Here is an 18,588-nt window from a genome sequence, read left to right as displayed (position 1 = left end):
AGAGCCTTGTATGTGCCAGTCTGAGAGGGCAAAGTGCCTTCATAGATGTCCGTTTGCGTGGAGGAAACATGACATTGCCCTACAACTGAGTCTTTATTAGCAAGAACAGAGATAAAGGACCCTTGAATAAATAAATGTGATGCACTGTGTAGTCATTGTAGCTATAACGGTGGTAGAATGGAGAGAGGGGAAGACTCTGTATGGGTTCGTGAATAAAACAAAAACAACAAAAACAGTAACTTTTAGGGCATTTCTTTATTAAAGTGCAGAATTGAGTATCCTTGTAATAGAAATAGAATGGAATTTAAAAAAACTCCCACAGTAAAATAGAATAAGGCAATGTAAGGTTCATCACATTGTAGATGTATTCTTTTTCTCAACATAAAAGTTTATAGATGAACAGAAAGTATTTTTGTTTCATTTATACAGCAACAGCCTTCTGGAGACGCTTTATATTCTAACATTGCAACACACTACAACAGGGGTCTCAAACTTAAGCTGCGGGCCACTGCTGGCACTGTCATCTCATTGGAGGGCCACTTTAAAAGAAACAAGAAAACACCCACAAATATTTCCAAAAGGCAGTGTTTTTTTTTTTAATTTAAATTTCAAGTATTGTATAACAAGACAAAACTGCAAACGTGAACGCAGTTTTTTCCCGCAAATCCTCCCTAACAAAAAAAAAGTAATTTCAAGGGACAAATTGCATTATATTTCTTCAGATCAACATACGGGCTGTAAGTAGGGATGGCTGCAAGTTTCACACCCCTGCACTACAACATTTACATAATTTAAATTAGGATATACTATTACTATGCTAATGCACAAAGGCTGTATTCTGTGTTGGTTTTCTGGTCTTTCCTGCTTCCTTAAATTGATATGTTCCTGCAAATATGTAAACAGCTAATGAGCCATCCCTATAAACACCAAAAACAAACATGGAATATAAAATATCTGAGGAAAAGTTATTACAGAATGCTATGTGACAAGCATTTTTGTAATGACCTTTGTCACACTGTGATTCCCCAGATGATGATTGTTGCTAACAATTTGAAATGTGTTATCTTTTATTACATTACCTTTTTTTTGTATAAAATGCTACTAATGGGAGTCTTAATTGTTCAACTGAATCTTTATGTTCTGTTTATTTCCCCATTTTTCCCATGCAAGAGTAAAAATGTCTTCAAGTAGACGTTTGTTATCCTTAGATCAACATGTGGATGCATCCTAGCAGAAGCTCAAAGGAGAAACTGAAAGCTTATTCTTCTACAAGATTATTTGTATACAACTGCTGTCCTGTATGTGTAATACAGGCTTTGTTTTATGTGTCACAGTGCTGGTCTCTTAGGTTGAAGATTTGTACATATGTACATCTGTACACCATATATGGTGGTTATTTCTTTGAGGACTTTAAAACACCAATTTAGATTTTGGAATGTAAATGTAAGGAACCTCAATTAAGGAAAGTAAACACAAGCCAAAGTGCACTGATTAAAAGGCACTTTTAATAAATTCTTAAAAAACATGCATGCTAAGGATAAAGGATAAAAAAGGGAAACGTTTAAAAATTCCAGTCATTACAAGAACTTGTGAATATTTGAAGATTTACTAAGGCATGACGCATTTTATGAAACCATAGTTAAGTTAACAAAAGGCATAAAGTTAACTGAAGTTTTTTTCCTCCCACTGATTTATTTGTAAACGATTCCACTTATTTAAATATGGAATAAGCTAAAACCGGCCCTAATCCAAGAAATGTAGAAAACTGGTAAAGGAAATACATTTTACTGCTTAACACTAGATGTAGTGTCATCTTAAATGTAAAAAAAAAAACAAAAAACAAAAAAACGCTTCCATTGAAAACAACATGTCTTCAGTAAATGTCGATCACCTCTTGTTTAGTTAAAGGCAGAAAGGGAGGAGGCAGCTTGTGACATGAGAGCCAACCTGAGGTGGGGAGTGACACAACTGGTAGGATCATCATTAAGTTGACCCCCGACCTACAAATCTGTTGTCCACTCAGTCACTGATTAAGTCTTCTCACCGTTCTGGTTGTGCCTGTCCTCAGGTTTCTCTGAGTCATGGCTATAAAAGACAAAAGGTGTATTAGTCAGGACTTCATATATAGAATTATACAGATCTTTGAATATGGCTTTTAACTTTAAAGGTTTCTGATTATGTTTGCTGCTCACCTGAGAAGCTTAACTCATAGCTAAAGTTCCTGGTGGAAAATGTCATAGTTCCTGATGGGTTCAGTTTGTACTGGAACTCAATCTCCTGACTGGATGTGCTGCATATTCCCTGAATAACACAGAGCAACAACACATCAGAGAAAACACAATCAGGCAATGTTGTTCAATTCTGGTTAGGTCACGCAATACTTTGCTCAAATTACCATAATTCCATGTTAAAGTGTGTAAACTGTGCTAGGGATTGTATGTGTTTCAGGTTGTAATTAACTCCAAAACCTACAACATCTCAACAAAAATATTATAGATGAATAGCCATAATTATATTATATTATACATATACACAGTCAGACAACTTGGGAGGGGGAGGCAGCAGAGATGGAGTGCTGACCACAGCTGAAGATATTGCGGGGTAGTGGAAGGAGTAGTTTGAAATTTTCCTGAATCCCACTGATGACCTTTTGTAAAGTAACAAGAGTCTGGGACCAGGATGAGAAGTCACTATGGTTCATGGCACTGGGGTTCTGTTAATTGAGGCACATGAAGCTTTTAAGGGACGAGGCCCCAAGTTTCTCAAAAAGCTCTGGATGTTATGGGGCTCTCTTGCTTGACACACTTCCCAATTCTGTACTGGCAGACTGGAGTGGTACTTTCCCTCTACCAGAAAAAGACACCAAGGAATTTTAAGGTGTGTGGGAATTTGCCCAGCAACTCTAGATGTGTTTTGTGGATCTAAAAAGGGCATTTTTAGGAGTGCTTTGGGAGTATAGAGTATTGTGGTACAATCAAAATGAGAGCCCGCACTAACACAATCTCATTCCCAGAGGAAGCTTGACCGTGCCAGGGCTGTCCTTCGTCATTGATTCTGTTTTTTATGAATAGAATTTCTGGGCACAGCCAGTAGGTTGCAGATGCTGTACCAATCTGTGAATTGACCAGCATTAAACGAAGAGTGGAGTGTGAAAGCACTCTACATTCTTACTCTCACCTATGGCCACAAGCTCTGGGTAAGGTAATTAGTTCGGAGTTACAGGGGCAAAATGAGCTTCTTTGAAGGGTGAATGGGTTCTCCCTTAGAGATAAATTGATGAGCTTAGACATTCAGGTGGGACTCAGAGTATAGGCTACAAAAAATCCAGCTACAGTGGTTTGGGCATCTGACAAGAACTCCTCTTTGATGACTCCTAGGTAAGGTGTTTTGGGCATGTCCAACTAAGGGGGGGCCGAGGAGAGGTGAGTCTGAGCACCTCTGCCCCATGACCCAGACCTGGCAGAAGATGGATGGACAGCTGGACGGATGGATGGAATGCACTAAATGTACTATATAGGATTTTCTAGAGCACTATCTACACATGAATAAAAAGAAAGTCGTGGCTTACTTTGGAATAATCTTTCCATGATCCATCCATATCTAGGAACTGCCATTGTGCCTGAGGGCCTGAACTAAAAAAACAAAAGATTTGGAATTCATTCATTCACAGCATATACATGTTTTTGTGCATGTGTGGTATGTTTGAGGCAAATCAAACTTAACATTAGTCAATCTTTTAGTGTTAACATCAGTAAATGTCCTCAAAATATAATATTTAAGCTAATTCATTTTATTAATTAGCACAAAATAAGAGATATGTGGTCACTAAGCCAAATGTTTCTCCTTACCTGATGTTGTGCTGAACACCATATATAGGAGTCCTTCTAACTGATCTTCTTGTTCCAAACTTGTTATTGACTTGGTACATACCTATAATAAATTAATGAAGATAATGTTTCAGTGGCCATATAATTTGCTTTAAAAAAAGCATGAATCGTTTGAGCAGTTCTGAAGTGTGTACAATACCTGAAAAGTCCAGTGTGTATGAATATCTGTTAATCTTAAAGTTCAGTGTGCCCTGTTTGTTCAGCTGGTACTGTCTCTCAATAGCGGCGCTGTCAAATGAACATATCTGCACACACCACATATAGAAAGCAGTTATTGGTGCTAAAATTGGTTCTACAGATTTTAATGGATTGTTAACATGACCCCACTCTCCACTCCTACAAAGTTTTATCAGAATTAATTAAAACTTTTCAAGCTGTTTACAGACATCCGCACACGTGCCATGTAAATGTTACCAAAAGCATAACCTCCTTTGCCGAGGTAAGGACACTTGCATATCTTTGATCCTACTATGCAGCTTAGTGTGAGTCTTTAAAATTTTTCCATGCAGTTTTTGGATGACCTACTTACATGTGCTTGGTATTCTGTCCATTGCTCTCCGACTCCCATGAATTCCCACCTGTAGCCCACAACACCGGTCTGCGAGGAGGAAGTTGTAGGCAGGGCTGAGGTCAAGCTAACTCTGCAGAGACAAGAAATGATTATCATACATGTTCTTTTCCCGTGACATCCGTTAGCCTTCTTCAGAAACTTTTTATTTATTCTCTAGGGATTTTTGATACTTTTCTTACTGACATCTCTGTAGACTAAGCTTGCTCAGTGTACAAAGACTGTCTAAACTACAGGAATAAAAGAAAGAAAAGTCTTACGCTCCAGTGTTGGACGACAATTTTGGACGCCTGCGCAGCCTCCTTTGTAAGCCTGTGATGAGGTTTCTCTGCGTCATGGCTACAAAGTGAAATGAAAACACATTTACATAGCTGAATAAAAGAGCAAGCTCGCAATAACAAATCACTATAAATACCACATACTGGAGAAATCGATCAAGTAGGGTGTATGGCCCACTGTAAATCTGAAGGTTCCCTGAGGGTTCGTGGTAAACTGCTGTTCAACATCTCTACTGCTGACTGATGATGACAGCGTGTTGGAACCCTGAAGAGGAGGATGACAAGGAATACTCAAAGAAAACCTTCAAGTGAATTTAAGGAGTTAATTCCTGCAATTTTCCTCACCTGGGTTCCATATTCACACCACAGCTGGTCATCCCTGAAGTACCAGCCTATGTCTTCCGTCTGCCCCCGAGGAAGGAAGCTTAGTCTCTGCACCTTTATACCTGGATTATTAGCCTGTAACGTATCAAAATCTATGAACACCACCCTGTGGAAACAAAAGATTAAAATGAAAAGTGTACTTCTCTGAATGTGCTCCTTTTAAAAAAGATTATTGATGCAATAATTTATTTTCCATTGTCCTGACACAAAATCTGTGTATCTGTATCAACACTTATTGTTGATAAAATAATATTTTTTTCTATAGACAAGACCTCTGTGGTCAAAAGTTTATATTTGACCTAATGGCATTGCATGGCGTAAACTGCCTTGTTGAGGAGGGGTTCCAAAGTGGCTTGCATATGTGCAGGCTAAAGCAACTTTAGGATGCATAGAAGAACTGATATCTTCCAGTGATGTGGGCTGACGTTGTGTTTGCTGTCAATGACATCAGCTGATCCATTTCATTCGACTTGACTGAACCCTTTCTATTTTTTGTAGGCGTACAGGATTTCAGTGGACTGTTTCAAAGGCTGTTCCACCCTACAGTAAAAAGTTAATTTATAATAGCTGAAAAACTGAGCTTTTGTTTACCCTTGTAAAATTTCAAATGGCATCTGACACTTTCCATTCCCTGACCAACTCTCACTTTGTTAAAGTTGCTGATACTATCAGATATAGTCACAACACACTGACCCATGGCTTGTATTGATACTGATTCCCTTGGCTCCTGGGTGGCAGTAGTGGGTCTCAATCACATGGTCATTTTCAATTTTCAGCCACTGATGGCCAACTGACAGCTGCCACTCATAATACTTCCCATTGACTGTGGAAATAAAGATATGTTAGACAGAATGCAGTGAGCTCATAAACCAATATCTTACTCACAATAAGATATTGGTCTATGAGAAAAAGGAAGTGTTTAAAAACAGAATATGTACCGTTTAAATAGCAATATTAGCTCATTTTGAATTTGAAGACACCAACACATTTCAAACATTTTGAATAAGGGCAACAAAAGGAAAATTTAGTAGTACTAAAAAGAAAGAAAACTGCTGGAGGAACATTTTGCAATTAATTACTTTAAATGGCAACATGTCAGTAACACGAATCTAGAGAAATCTCTGTATGCAAGTCAAAAATCAGTGTGGGATGCCCACGAGCCATCCTCAGACAGCACTGCATTAAAAACAGGCTGTTACTGAAGGCGCTGAGTGGGCTCAGAAACACTTTCAGAGATCACCCCACCATTCATACATGCAGGTTAAAGCTCTATCATGCAAAGTGACCATGATTCTTAGGCTGAGGCAAAGTGGAGAACTGTTCTGTGATCAAACTAGTCAAAATTTAAAATTCTTTCTAGAAAATATCAGCCTAAAGAACAAACGGACAGTCTGGGTTGTTATCAGGACTCAGCTCGTTGTTTACAGACTGTTGTTAAAGGAAGAGGAGATGCCACACAGCGGAGAGCATGGCCTTATCCCAACTTTTGAGATGTGTCAGTGCCATTAAATTCAAAATTAGACATTTTTTTGTTCTTAAAATGCTACATGTTCTCATTTTACTGTGTCTTCTGTGTTCTAAACTATGGGCTTATAGTGATAGAGGCAGTACAGTAAACTGTCACGTCAAACAGACCTGGGGTGTTCTGGGGATACTGCTCCTCCTCATTATCATCCTGGAAGCAATTAATAGAAATGATGCCATGATCACAAGCTCGCCTTTACCGTTTTTTCCCCAGACCCTGTCAAACCCCTCCACATAGCGCACACACACTTACCGTCATCTCATAATAAAAATCCACTGTGACAGAATGAAAGCAGAAAAAACACAATCAGTCAGTCTTAAAAAGCCACTTCCTGATTAAAACTTAAATAAATAGTTTCGTTAAATCGCTGTATTTACTTGCGATCGAGGACCGAAGTCGGCGGATAGTTTCACTGAAACGGATGGCTTACACTTTCGTTTCTGGGCTGCAGCTAATGCAGTTTAGCGTGTAGATAGGAAATGCTAGGTGGAGCTAAAGTACCGATAATGACGCTTCCCTAAGGCTGTCTCTGGAGAGGGTGCACTAAAGCTGATTCCAGTGGTTTGGTTTCTTTTCACAGCGACATAAATTAAAGCACAGTGATGCCATCAGATGACTGTAGAGTTGCTCTTTCATGGTATTAAAGGAACTAGGGATGCAACGATACCAATTTTTTCAAACCGATCCGATACCGATACTTAGATCTGAGTACTTGCCGATACCGAGTACAAAATCCGATACTTCTACCACACACAAGTTAAACTTAACCAGTAGTAAAGAAACGACCCCAGACAACTCTTTAACACAAACGAAACGTTTACTGAACGTAAGGGCAGAGACAAATACTGTACAACACATCCCTTTTTTAAACTCAAATGATATTCCAATTCCTTAACCAAATGAAATACACTGTATAAATGAAATAATTCCCTTTCAAATTATATTAAACAACTCAACTTATGTTATCACCTTTTGGTAAGTGACTCACTAATACACACTCCAAAACAGGTTATATAACTCCACTAAACATACAATATTCACACATGGGCCCCACACACACTCACATTCACACTTGTTGCAGGCCTGTTTGCTGCTCACGCCGGACGATGGAGAAAAATCCTCTTCTCCTTAGTAAGAGCACAAAAGTCTGACTTACAGTTCCGTTGCTCGGTAGGTCGCCGTTCACCAGTCCCACACTAAATCCACTCCCTGCAGACCCGATGCTGTCTCTGCTACAGCACGTTAGCCCGTCACTGTCCAGCTCTCCGACAGTCCATAGCGGCTGCCGCCGTGGCGCAGCCAAGCAGTCCGGCTAGCCTTTAGCCTCGATGGTCTTAGCTGGAAACACAGATTTCACGGTGGTGCTACCGTTGAAACAAAAGTCACTTCACCCACACTCTGTTGCGAAGCTCCCACACGGTTAGCTTTCTAGTCACACACTCTTTTGTGCTAGTTAACCTCAGTAAAACTAGCGGAGTCTCTCACTTTGGCTCAGCTAACCTCGTGCATCTCTCCATGCCGTTCTCTTCTCCTCCTCCATTGCAACAGATACACAGGTCCCGTTATATGCTACCTTCACGGGCCTCCAGAAAATTAGAACTCTGAACAATATTTTAACTCCTTCAGAGTTACATACCATACATTAATACTTTATGATTAACATAACAGTTTGATTGCTCTAATTAATTACCTGTATTTACCTTGTGACATATTACAGGGCAAATTAAATTCAGGGTACAGTTACATCACATAACTGTGAACACCTTATGTTACCGTGGCGTTCAAGTCCATGGGAATTATGAGTATCTACTCCCAAATTCCCATCCGGGCTACATTAGTATCGGTTCATGGTATCGGTTAACTTTTACGAGTACGAGTACGCGCGCATTTTACAGTATCGGCCCCGATACCCGATACCAGTATCGGTATCGGTGCATCCCTAAAAGGAACAGTTCACCGCAAAATTACCCTTTTGTACTTCCCTGTGGCCTACAATGTTATGAGGAAGAGTAGAAAACACTGTTATTTAGTGTGAACAAAACTATCTGCAACTTAATGTGGCAAAGATTAACAGGAACACCAGTGATTTCCATCATCTATGTGCAGACACATCAGAAATGTACGCAGGTCCTAAAGCATTCAGTCCTTTAAAATATTCCCATTGCTTTACAAAGTTAAGATATGAGAAAGTTCCCAAACAGGCTCTGCACTGGTTGTTGAAGAAATTCAGAAAGACTGAGTTCTTTGACTCTTTCATATTGTGATGCTGTTTAATTAACATGACTGTTATGGAACAGCGCCTCTCCATCCAGTTGCTATTTACCTTGCTAATCAATTAAGTGTGCATGAGACTTCGCTGTTTCACTTCCTTACTCTGTCAGCCCACTGCTGCTCATCTCTTCTCTCACAACACCCCACCCTCTGAGTTTTGCCCCCTCCCTTATTTTTCAGTGGCTTAGGAGTTGTCTTACCTTCCCAGACAAAATCTGTAAGTGTTTGCCTGCTGCTCGCTTTGCCTGAAGATATCCCAGTGTCCTAACATTTGCTTTACGTCAGGCTGGGAAAACCTGATAGGGGAGTGTTGACTGAGTGCAGAGAGTCTGGGTGTAGCTACATTCACCTCACGTTAAATGCCAAAAATTCAGCGGCAACCGACACATGGAGGGTTTTTTTTATACTAACACACATTTTTGGAATTTTAAAAGCTTTCCTTCATGCCTGAAAATATCATGCATCATGTGCCCTTAGTTATGTGTGAGTGCCGTCATATGTAACATCTCCCATTCATATGTCACACCCCCGGCTCAATATGTCAGTTCCAAAAGGCTGATTCTGTGCATCTGGACGTTGCGTTTTCAGTGGGTGAAACGTTTCGTCATGCATCCAAGTGACTTCTTCAGTCTCAGCTGACTGCAGGTTTCCCCAACCTTATAAACGGTACATTTGCACAATGACTGAAACTAGCACAATTAAAGGAACCATGGGCTGTGAGGTCAGTTCCTATTCTGTATACATACAGATGTTATGTTATGAAATTGTGACGAAGTGGTTAGACTTGAACGCATTTACCATTTGTCCCTTAATCATATTGATAATTAATCTCTTGTTTTGTTTTTGTACAGTTGGCCATAATGCTTTAATTTAGACACTGCTGGTGTAACTTTGCTTTACATACTATCCCAGGTTTGTTTGTGGTAGCATTAATTACATCCATTACATCCATGCATATGGTTTTAAAGCAAATACTACTAACCATCAGGCCATTTGAATTTTCTTCTATTTACAGGTAAATTTCTAATAAATTATTATTTGTTACGTTGCTTTGGTTATACTTACCATGTTTGTCCATTTGTTCAGGTTCTATATGTGTGGGAGGGGCCGCCCCGGTACTTCCTGTTTATATAGGGTCATGATGTCATTGTTTGCATCACAGGGTGCAACCAAATGAAGGGGTTTTCATTGTGTATAGCATTGTTTATTTTCTTTAAAGTAACATTTTGAGTTGTATTATATGCAGTGTTTTACCTTTCAAACCATTTAGCTGTGTAAATGAGTTTGTCGGTTAGATGCATAATCTTATTCCTGTTTTTTGTTTAGATCATATTGTTTGGTCTAACCCATTTTTCAATGGTAGAGACTAATGAGGTTCAGGTGTGTGTAAAGGCCTGTATAAAGCAAGTGAGATTTTGCCTACCGAAGTGTTTTTAAAAATGGTATAATGGAGATGCCAGAAATAAAGTACAATTAAAAGAAATTGATGCTGATGCTGTCTACTTATCACCTTCCTCACCACTTGGTCTACACTACCCCACAGAAACATTTATATTCATTTACATTTCTGACTAATTTAGTGTTGACTCAACATGAATCCAAATGTTATTATAATTAGAAAATAAGACATTTCTAATTCCCATCAAACTTCTAAGCTGTAGTGTACATTATAGCTACAATGTACATTTATTGATTATAACAGATGATATAAAAAGTTATGAGCTGTCTTGCACAGGAAAAGGGGAGTCGGTATTCTTTGAAATGCTGTCAGGATAGGCAGCTGGCAGGACTGAATGATGCTCTGCCTCTGTAATCAAGGACAGACATAGGCTTTATGTAACCATGAGCCACTGATAAGCATGACTGATTAATAATCATGTATAAAGTGCACTTGTTAAACACCTGTGAGCCACTAATAGAAAAAATTAATGAGCACGCAATAAAGTGGACTGGTCAGGGAGAGTTTGCCGTCAGCCTTGCTAAAGTTTAACGCAAGTCTTGTTCAAACAGAGTTAAAAATTGAGTCTTTGTTATAAAGTGGTGGAAATACCTTCATACAGTTAAATACATGCACACAACTACTTCTCAAAAGTTAGAAAAGTCCTTGTTTTTAATCGAAAACCTAATTTGCTTTAATGTAGCATTGCTGTACATGAGGTTTTTCAGTTACATCTTCAAAGATGTCCTTTAATCAAATGATTCATAATAGAACACTTGTGATGTTTAAGGGAATATCCAGGCAGGCAGAAAGGAGCCCATTTTAGTAACAATCACTGTTGTTATGCTAAAATGTTCAAAAAGATTCAAAATGCTGCAATTAGAGCACTAACAGGGTCTAAACAAACAGTTCCTACTTCCCCTGTATTGGCTTCTACTTATAATATCGAGAATTTAATTTAAAGTCTTTCACGTCACATAAAAACCTTACAGTACCACACTATGCTAAAAGAGCACTTTAATATCATACTGCAGGCTTTCTTGTGGTCTTCTGAATATCAAAAATTAAAACAGAAGGAAGCTTCCAGTTTTACACAATACACAATAATATCACTGTTATGGCACTGTTTAAAGCACACAGTTAAAAAGTGCTTCAAATAAGCTTTTGTTCTGTACCAATGAAAATTAAATACATTTGGATTTTTACTATTCTACATGAAACTCAGAAAAGTAAGAAAACAAAAGCAGAAGATAACCCAGCGTGCCCCAGTGCTGTCGTGCTGAGGCCCTTTGTCGCACTGCTTCTTTTTAATGGGGGTTCCCTGTATCTCACTGCAGCCATTGATAATCCCATAATCAGACCATGAAACATATTCTTTCAGAGAAAGATTTATATAGGAGACACCTACATCTAGATCATTGTAGGGCAAACAATGGTTCTAGTAGGGTCTGCCTGTCCATTGTGTTGTCCTCGGGTCAAAAATGACCCCAGGTGTATGGCAAACAATTGTATGGGAATCCCGAGGACATTACAAGGGTTAATTACAAACAAAAAGATTAAAAACTCTTTAATTTACCAATTCCGACTCCATGTGTCCTTTTTTTCCCCACCTAGACACTTTGTGTTACTTGCCCCAACCCTCTGGACCTTTTAAGGGAACATAACACTGTTTACAAAAAACAAGCAAACAAGTTTATGATAAGAAAATATATTAAATATATGTATTTATCACAGCTAAAGGTGGTGTATTAGCAAAACACCTGGTTAAACTTTGCACATTCATTCACTCAAGTGTCTGAATGGTGGAGCTTGCACCTGTTCAACTTCTATCAAATATGGTAGGAATTCCTCTCTCCATCATCAGTGTTTTTATTGCTTACGCACTAAACCAGTTAATTAAAGGTTTCTGACATCAGAGCTGTTGGAGTGTAGCTGTTAGAGAAGCAGACTGGAGGGAGGGGAAGGCTCTGTGTGGGTGCCATTGTGATAAATTTGCCAGGAGGAATCAGATGGACTTAAACCTTTACTTAGTCATGGAATAAAAATAAATAACTAAATAAATAAATACAAGATGTATCCTGAAAGTCCAATGGAAAAACTGGATCCTAACACTAATGATGTGATATTTTCTTTTTATTTACAATCACCTGCGATATGACTGACATGACTGATTCACATGTACCTATCTGTTACTCATCCACCTTCTTCCACTTGTCCATGTTAACCACCATGCCACCATGCTATTTATCGCAAATTTGATGGGAAATGTAAGCAAGCTGTTGAAAAAATATTTGTTTAAAACTGGTCATTGAGGTTCTGGCATCCCACTTGCATACAAAAAAGGGGAAAGTCTTGGTGCTTTGTGATTTTCGAACATTTTTTATTACATTTAGAGAATACCAAATATGCAGTGGTCTGCTCTCCCAAATCACTGAAACCCGTTTCTGGTGCATTTGTGCAAAGCCAAATAAACCACAAAACACAGCGCAAAAACTGTGGCACAATGCAAAGAGGCACGGAGACTTTTCAAGGCAGTTTGTGTGTTAAAAGCATAAAAAGACCTCAAAGGTAATGTGCAAAAAGGCCTTGAACTAGTATTGCTCAGTTACATCTCATCTTTCTACATTAAAAAAAGGCAAAAATATCATATCCCATAAATTCAGGAGTGTTTGTTATACACTTCCTTTTGTTTAATTATTGGCTATAAGAACAAATGTTCTCCTCCACCCCTGTATGGAAGTGTGGAAAAAAAAATGCTTACTGTGACTTGAGTTGATAAGATGAATAATTTAAACAACCATGATGCTAAAAGGCAAGTTGGTAGAATGCATTATTGGAGTGGAAGATTGTCAGGCAGCATTTAAGTGTCCTTGTAAACTTCACCCGTGACGAGGCCCGCAATGAGGTAAATTCTGAAATTCAACAATAAAAAGGATGTGTCAATCATCCAAAAATAAATCTCAGATAAATCTCAAGTTAGAGGAACGTGGCAGCATCGTGGTTACGTCGCCGCACAGTCTTCTGTCTTGTGGAGGTCAGGAAATCATCTTGATGGCTCACACCAGCACACGTCTGACCCTGCGTGTGTGATTGGTCCTGACGTTGGTCTGGATCTTTGCTGTGGAAAACATAAACTAATCAACAAAAGTCTAATATTAAATAAATGTTACATCACTTTTTCATATTGGAACAGGTAGATATGGATAGTCAGTTGTTTATAAAAATGCCTCTAAGAGCCAACAATTAATTATTATGTCTATTTTTTTAACTACCGGATTAAAATATAAAAACTCAACCTCCAAAGTCAAGCTTGTAGGATTGTCCTGCCACAGTGAAGACCATGGTGCCACTGTTGTTTTGCTGGTACTTGCTCTCAATGTCATCACTGGTTACTGAGCAGTCAGTGGAAGTCCTTTTCTGTTGAGACAAAATCCACAGACAAACTGTGATGATTTATGTCGATGCAATAACTCAGAAATTGTACTTTGAATAATCCTAAAAATAACATCCTCTTCACAGATGACCTACCCTGTGTTTGAACTTGTGCCATTTTCCACTGTCGCCTTCAAATTCCCACTGTGGTTTAGTGCCCAAGCTAAGATTCTGGAAACCTGAGGTTGCTAGAGCAACTCTGCGACAACAAAATCCAAAATATTTCATAAAACAGAAAACTATGTTAATTTCTCTTCTCTTATCTTCTTGATTATTTTTAACTGAACAAAAATCCTTGAGCAAAATTAACACTCACCCCGCGACTGCTTGTGGTTGCCGGTACAGAGGTCGACGGGTGACTTTCCTCTTTCTGTTTTTACTCACCTGTCGCATTTCTAAGCAAACACACAAAAATAAGGAACAATGACTGTTTAGAAAAAGCTGGAATTTAGCTGGAAGGGTGTTACAAATTTACAGCTTAGTGAATACACTTCACCTTTAAATTTGATCTCAAAAGTTTCACCATTGATGTTAAAAGTAAAGGAGCTTGTTGGATTCCTCTGGAACTTTTCCTCGATGTCAGAGCTCTTCACAGGAGTGGAGACGCCCTTTGAATCCTGTCCGTGAGGGGGAGAAGAATCATTACTAAGCAGAAAAAGGGGAATAATTTCCATTAATTTCAGCAAAGATCTAGTTGCTATCTACCTTGGCTCCATACTTGATCCAATGACGACCCAACATGCAGTACCAAATCCACACAGTGTTACCGTCATCCAGGCGTCTCACTCTTAATTTCTTCCCAAGAACTTTCATCCTTTTAAAGTCTATGCTCACCGCCCTGTAGAGAGAGGAAAGTTAAAGCGTGTAGTGACTGCAGTGGGTTGCCTGGAAATAAAAAGTTCTTCATAAACCCATTGCTTACCCGTATGATGTGTTGTATATTTTGATGCTTTTGGTGTGGGGCAGCGAATACTGGGCCTCAAGGATGTGATCATTTTCAACATCTTTCCAGCCTCTTCCGTTATTGAGCTGCCACTGGTAGTATCGACCATCAGTAAGCCTCTGGACTGGTTAGAAAAACAAAGCAAAAAGACATTATATATTACATTGTAATTACTGACTTATTACTGGACATTAAAGTTGCTCTAATATGGCTCGAACATGCAAATATATGTGTAAATACGTATAACATAAAGTGTGGCTCTTGTAGCCATTTGTTAGGAACTAGCTGATATTGTTGGAGACCAAAGCGTTAACTGTCAGTTAGATGGACTCACACTGGACTGTAAAATACTTTGATAAACAGAGGAGTTCATGGTCGATTCAGGGGCTGCAAGGCGCCCAAGGTCTTGTGGCGGTAAAACAAGCACAAATTATCACCCCTCCACCACAGGAGAAGAAGTTCTCCTGAAAAATGCCCATACCTATTCAGTTTTTTTCTAATTCTGCTTTCGTGAACTTTAACATTTGACATGCTTACTGAGGCCTGTAGAGGCCTGCAAGCCTGAGATGTAGCTTTTTGGTTTCTTTGAGCATTGCACAGTTTGACATTGTGGGAAATTGAATGGAACATCCTGTCCTGGGAAGACTAAAAACTGTCTTGAATGTTTTCCACTTGTGAATAATCTTTCTCACTTAAATAAAAAACAAACAAACAAAAACAAACAAAAAAACCCAAAAGCAAATACTCACCATCACTAGATGATGACCGATCCAGAGCCCTGCTGCTTGCACTGGAGGACACCCCTTGACTTACAGTGTGGTTTAGTCTACATTTGGAGTTGTAACGACAGTTTCCTTTAAGAGCATACTTGCAGACGTGCAGGTAAGCACACCTTTCTCCGTCCCTACAGTTTCCTTTGTTGTAAAACTTGCAGGGTAAAACCTCTTCCTCATTGTCTTCCTCATCATCTTCCTCATTGTCTTCCTCATTGTCTTCCTCATTGTCTTCCTCATCTGATGGTTCAGTGCTGTCTGACTCATTGCTGACATCAGAATCATTTAGTGAAGTGCTTTCATCGTCAGCCTCTGGACAAAACAACAACAAAATAATACATGATATGCTTTCATATTTTGTTCCTTCGATATACAGCTAAATTCTTTATTTATCAAAAATACATCCCTGAATATATAAAGGAATATGAACAAATACAGGTACATACTTTTGGGCAACTTTGCTACAAGAGTGGCAAAGCATAACAAAACATACAGTTCACTGTGGAACTCGACCTGCATTAAGCCCTGAATTCAACTACAAAGGGTAACTCTGAGCCGGACTCTGAAGGCACAGAAACAACATCTGAGCTCACTAATGCTCAGGGTTTTGTTGCAGACTTTTCTTGTAAGAGCTGAGGATGTTAAAATACATATGATACTATGCAAAAGTCTTGAGCTACCCCTAATTTCTTTAGCTTTTGCTAGCAGAGTGGGGAAATTGTTCCAGAAACGTATTAAAATGTGTGAAAACATGCATGGAAGTGCAATATTATCAATGTTTGGTTTGACCATCTTTATACTTTAACACAGCCTTAACTCTGTTAGGAAGGCTTTTTTTTTTCATTTCTTTAAATAGTCTTCAGGAATAGCTCTCCAGGCTTTTTGAAGGGCATTCACATCTCTTCTTTGGATCTTGGTCTGCCTTTTGTTCCATTTTCTGTCAAGATGATCCCACACTGCTTCAAAAGTGTTGAGGTCCAGACTCTGGGGATGCTGGTCTATTGTGTGTTTTTCTATCCAGCTATGCTTTTACTGCACTGAGTGTATTTGGGCTTTTTGACATGCTGAAAAACAAACCCAGTGCCAATCAGCTGGTACTGCACGGTGGATTTAAATCTGACTGTACTTTTCTTATGTTCATAATTCAAATTGATGAAACAATTTTGACAAGATCCCCAACACCACTGGCTGACATGCAGCTCCGAAGTATGACAGAGCCTCCGGCATATTTTACAGATTCACAGTTGTATCTCTCTCTTGATCTTTGCAGATATCGATGATGATTAGAAACATAGATTTCAAACTGGGATTCATCACTCTGTAAGACCCGTTGCCACTGATTATCAGTCCCTGTTGTTATGTAATGTGGCATACCTCAGCCTTTTCTCACTGTTTCCCTTCCTTAAAAATGGCTTCTTAACAGCCGCCCCTACGCTGAAACCATTTGTGATGAGGCTTCAGCAAACAGCAGATGGATCACCTGACAGGCCGAATGTGTTGGGTCTTTGCTGGATTTTATCCATAATGTCTTAAGCACATGACAATCATAACTTGAGTTAGGTGCCTTTTGTAGCGATCGTGGCTCAAGAGTTGGGAGTTCGCCTTGTAATTGGAAGGTTGCCGGTTCGACCCCCGGCTCGGACAGTCTCGGTCGTTGTGTCCTTGGGCAAGACACTTCACCTACCGCCTACTGGTGTTGGCCAGAAGGGCCGATGGCGCGATATGGCAGCCTCGCTTCTGTCAGTCTGCCCCAGGGCAGCTGTGGCTACAACTGTAGCTTGCCTCCACCAGTGTGTGAATGGGTGGATGACTGGATGTGTAAAGCGCTTTGGGGTCCCTAGGGGGGGACTAGTAAAAGCACTATACAAATACAGGCCATTTACCATTTGTATGCTGGTATGACATAACATCATTAAGCCAATGTTAAGTGGCTTAACAAACAAAAACAATGGTCAGGTAGAAGCCCTGGACTGTAAATGAGTGATAAAGCAGCAAAGAAAAACCTTCAGAAAGTCTAGAGTAGCATTGTTCAAGACCGCTTTAACAGCCTGGCTCATTGGAAGCAAACTATTAAGAAGTGAGGGGTGGCTCAATAATTTTGTACACTACAGTATTTTTTATTTTGAAATAATTACAATATAGTTTCTATATGCTGGTAATACAGGCAGGCTGAAAACTTGTAAAGCTGCATTCCCTCACTTGTTGTTGAGCTGCTTTGTCCCTTTCACTTTAGGACTACGTTTAGCTATTATTTTTTCACCTGCTCCACCTTTCTATCTAATGTAAGTTCATAATTTTTATATATATTTAAAATATAAAATAACTTTTACAATTCTTCTGGTACTATTAGAAAAATCTGAAAACAAAGTTTCTGTGCCGGTTTTATTGCAAATTAATAACTTGTTTATCTGCTGCCCCCTGTTGGCTAGTTAAGCATGCTATTAAGAGTTTCACACATGTTAATAATATACGTTTATAAAAACGTATAAATAAGAGAAAAAAAATGCATAATAACTTTAATTTAATTATGTAGATGAGCAATTAAAACATAACTATTAAAGTCCAGCTTTCAGGTTTTATGTAGGCATTCTATGCAATGGAGCTTCACAGTAAATGAAACAGAAAGTAAAGTCTAATTCTATACAATGACAATCAGCGTCTCAGAATAAGAGTTCAAATCTAGACTATTGGTTTTGTTAAAATATTAAATATGCTGCACATTTGCACATTTTAGGCATGTTTGACCTCACAAAAAATCTTTATAGAAAGTCTGATAGAAAGAGAGCTGTTAAAAATAATTCGCACGTGATTTAAAGGGAAATATAAACAAACAGTAAACAAAATACCACCAGACTTTATAAAATATATGAACAGTAAAATACAGAAATGTTACAAGGAACATAGCGCGAAGGATACTCACGACAGGAGGAGGCCATTCTGCTTTCTGCAAAACACTTTCGTTTTCCTTTGGAACAGCCTCTCCCTATCTGGTGTTTGCCAAGAGGCTGGCACTATATATACTAGGCTAGAATCTTAGTAAGGCCTACCCAATGCAACAGAATTGCCAAAAATAGAGTAAACGTGTTAAG

The 18,588-nt window shown here is 38.9% G+C and overlaps 2 protein-coding genes across 5 annotated transcripts; both read right to left on the bottom strand.

Moving 5' to 3' along the window:
• Positions 1-236: 236 nt before the first annotated feature.
• si:ch211-244b2.3 (uncharacterized protein LOC557230 homolog) lies at positions 237-10,009 on the bottom strand. Of its 4 annotated transcripts, none has more exons than XM_031758606.2 (13): positions 9,979-9,998; positions 6,895-6,917; positions 6,753-6,792; positions 5,811-5,940; positions 5,079-5,223; positions 4,878-4,998; positions 4,716-4,794; positions 4,417-4,528; positions 4,027-4,132; positions 3,849-3,930; positions 3,569-3,632; positions 2,193-2,301; positions 237-2,085 (listed from the first exon to the last, which is right to left on the bottom strand). In XM_031758606.2, the coding sequence occupies exons 1-13, from the start codon at positions 9,989-9,991 to the stop codon at positions 2,024-2,026; spliced, it is 1,086 nt and encodes a 361-aa protein (XP_031614466.2). In that variant the 5' UTR covers positions 9,992-9,998; the 3' UTR covers positions 237-2,023. The 4 variants fall into 4 exon arrangements, with proteins under 4 accessions (XP_031614466.2, XP_039456526.1, XP_039456527.1 ...); XM_039600592.1 differs by lacking the exon at positions 9,979-9,998 and adding an exon at positions 7,020-7,370; XM_039600593.1 differs by lacking the exon at positions 6,895-6,917 and having other exon boundaries at positions 9,979-10,009.
• Positions 10,010-12,707: 2,698 nt separating this feature from the next.
• si:ch211-244b2.4 (uncharacterized protein LOC541512 homolog) lies at positions 12,708-18,542 on the bottom strand. Its single transcript, XM_031757776.2, has 9 exons — positions 18,420-18,542; positions 15,476-15,811; positions 14,706-14,850; positions 14,489-14,621; positions 14,280-14,400; positions 14,100-14,178; positions 13,880-13,982; positions 13,648-13,768; positions 12,708-13,469 (listed from the first exon to the last, which is right to left on the bottom strand). The coding sequence occupies exons 1-9, from the start codon at positions 18,433-18,435 to the stop codon at positions 13,408-13,410; spliced, it is 1,116 nt and encodes a 371-aa protein (XP_031613636.1). The 5' UTR covers positions 18,436-18,542; the 3' UTR covers positions 12,708-13,407.
• Positions 18,543-18,588: the final 46 nt, after the last annotated feature.

Source organism: Oreochromis aureus, linkage group 17 (genome assembly GCF_013358895.1).
Source record: "Oreochromis aureus strain Israel breed Guangdong linkage group 17, ZZ_aureus, whole genome shotgun sequence".
Taxonomy (NCBI): Eukaryota; Metazoa; Chordata; class Actinopteri; order Cichliformes; family Cichlidae; genus Oreochromis; species Oreochromis aureus.
Note: the sequence above shows the minus strand (reverse complement) of the source record. Positions and strands in the feature narration are given on the sequence as shown.

Bases quoted from the DNA above. Each gene is read 5' to 3' on its own strand.
- si:ch211-244b2.3 (XM_031758606.2), bottom strand. The intron at 4,999-5,078 runs GTGAGGAAAATT...CCTCCTCTTCAG, and splicing joins GGTGTGAATATGGAACCCAG to GGTTCCAACACGCTGTCATC. The intron at 3,931-4,026 runs GTATTGTACACA...AATTTATTATAG, and splicing joins ATACACACTGGACTTTTCAG to GTATGTACCAAGTCAATAAC.
- si:ch211-244b2.4 (XM_031757776.2), bottom strand. The intron at 14,401-14,488 runs GTAGATAGCAAC...CCTCACGGACAG, and splicing joins GGATCAAGTATGGAGCCAAG to GATTCAAAGGGCGTCTCCAC. The intron at 13,769-13,879 runs GTAGGTCATCTG...TTGTCTCAACAG, and splicing joins GGCACAAGTTCAAACACAGG to AAAAGGACTTCCACTGACTG.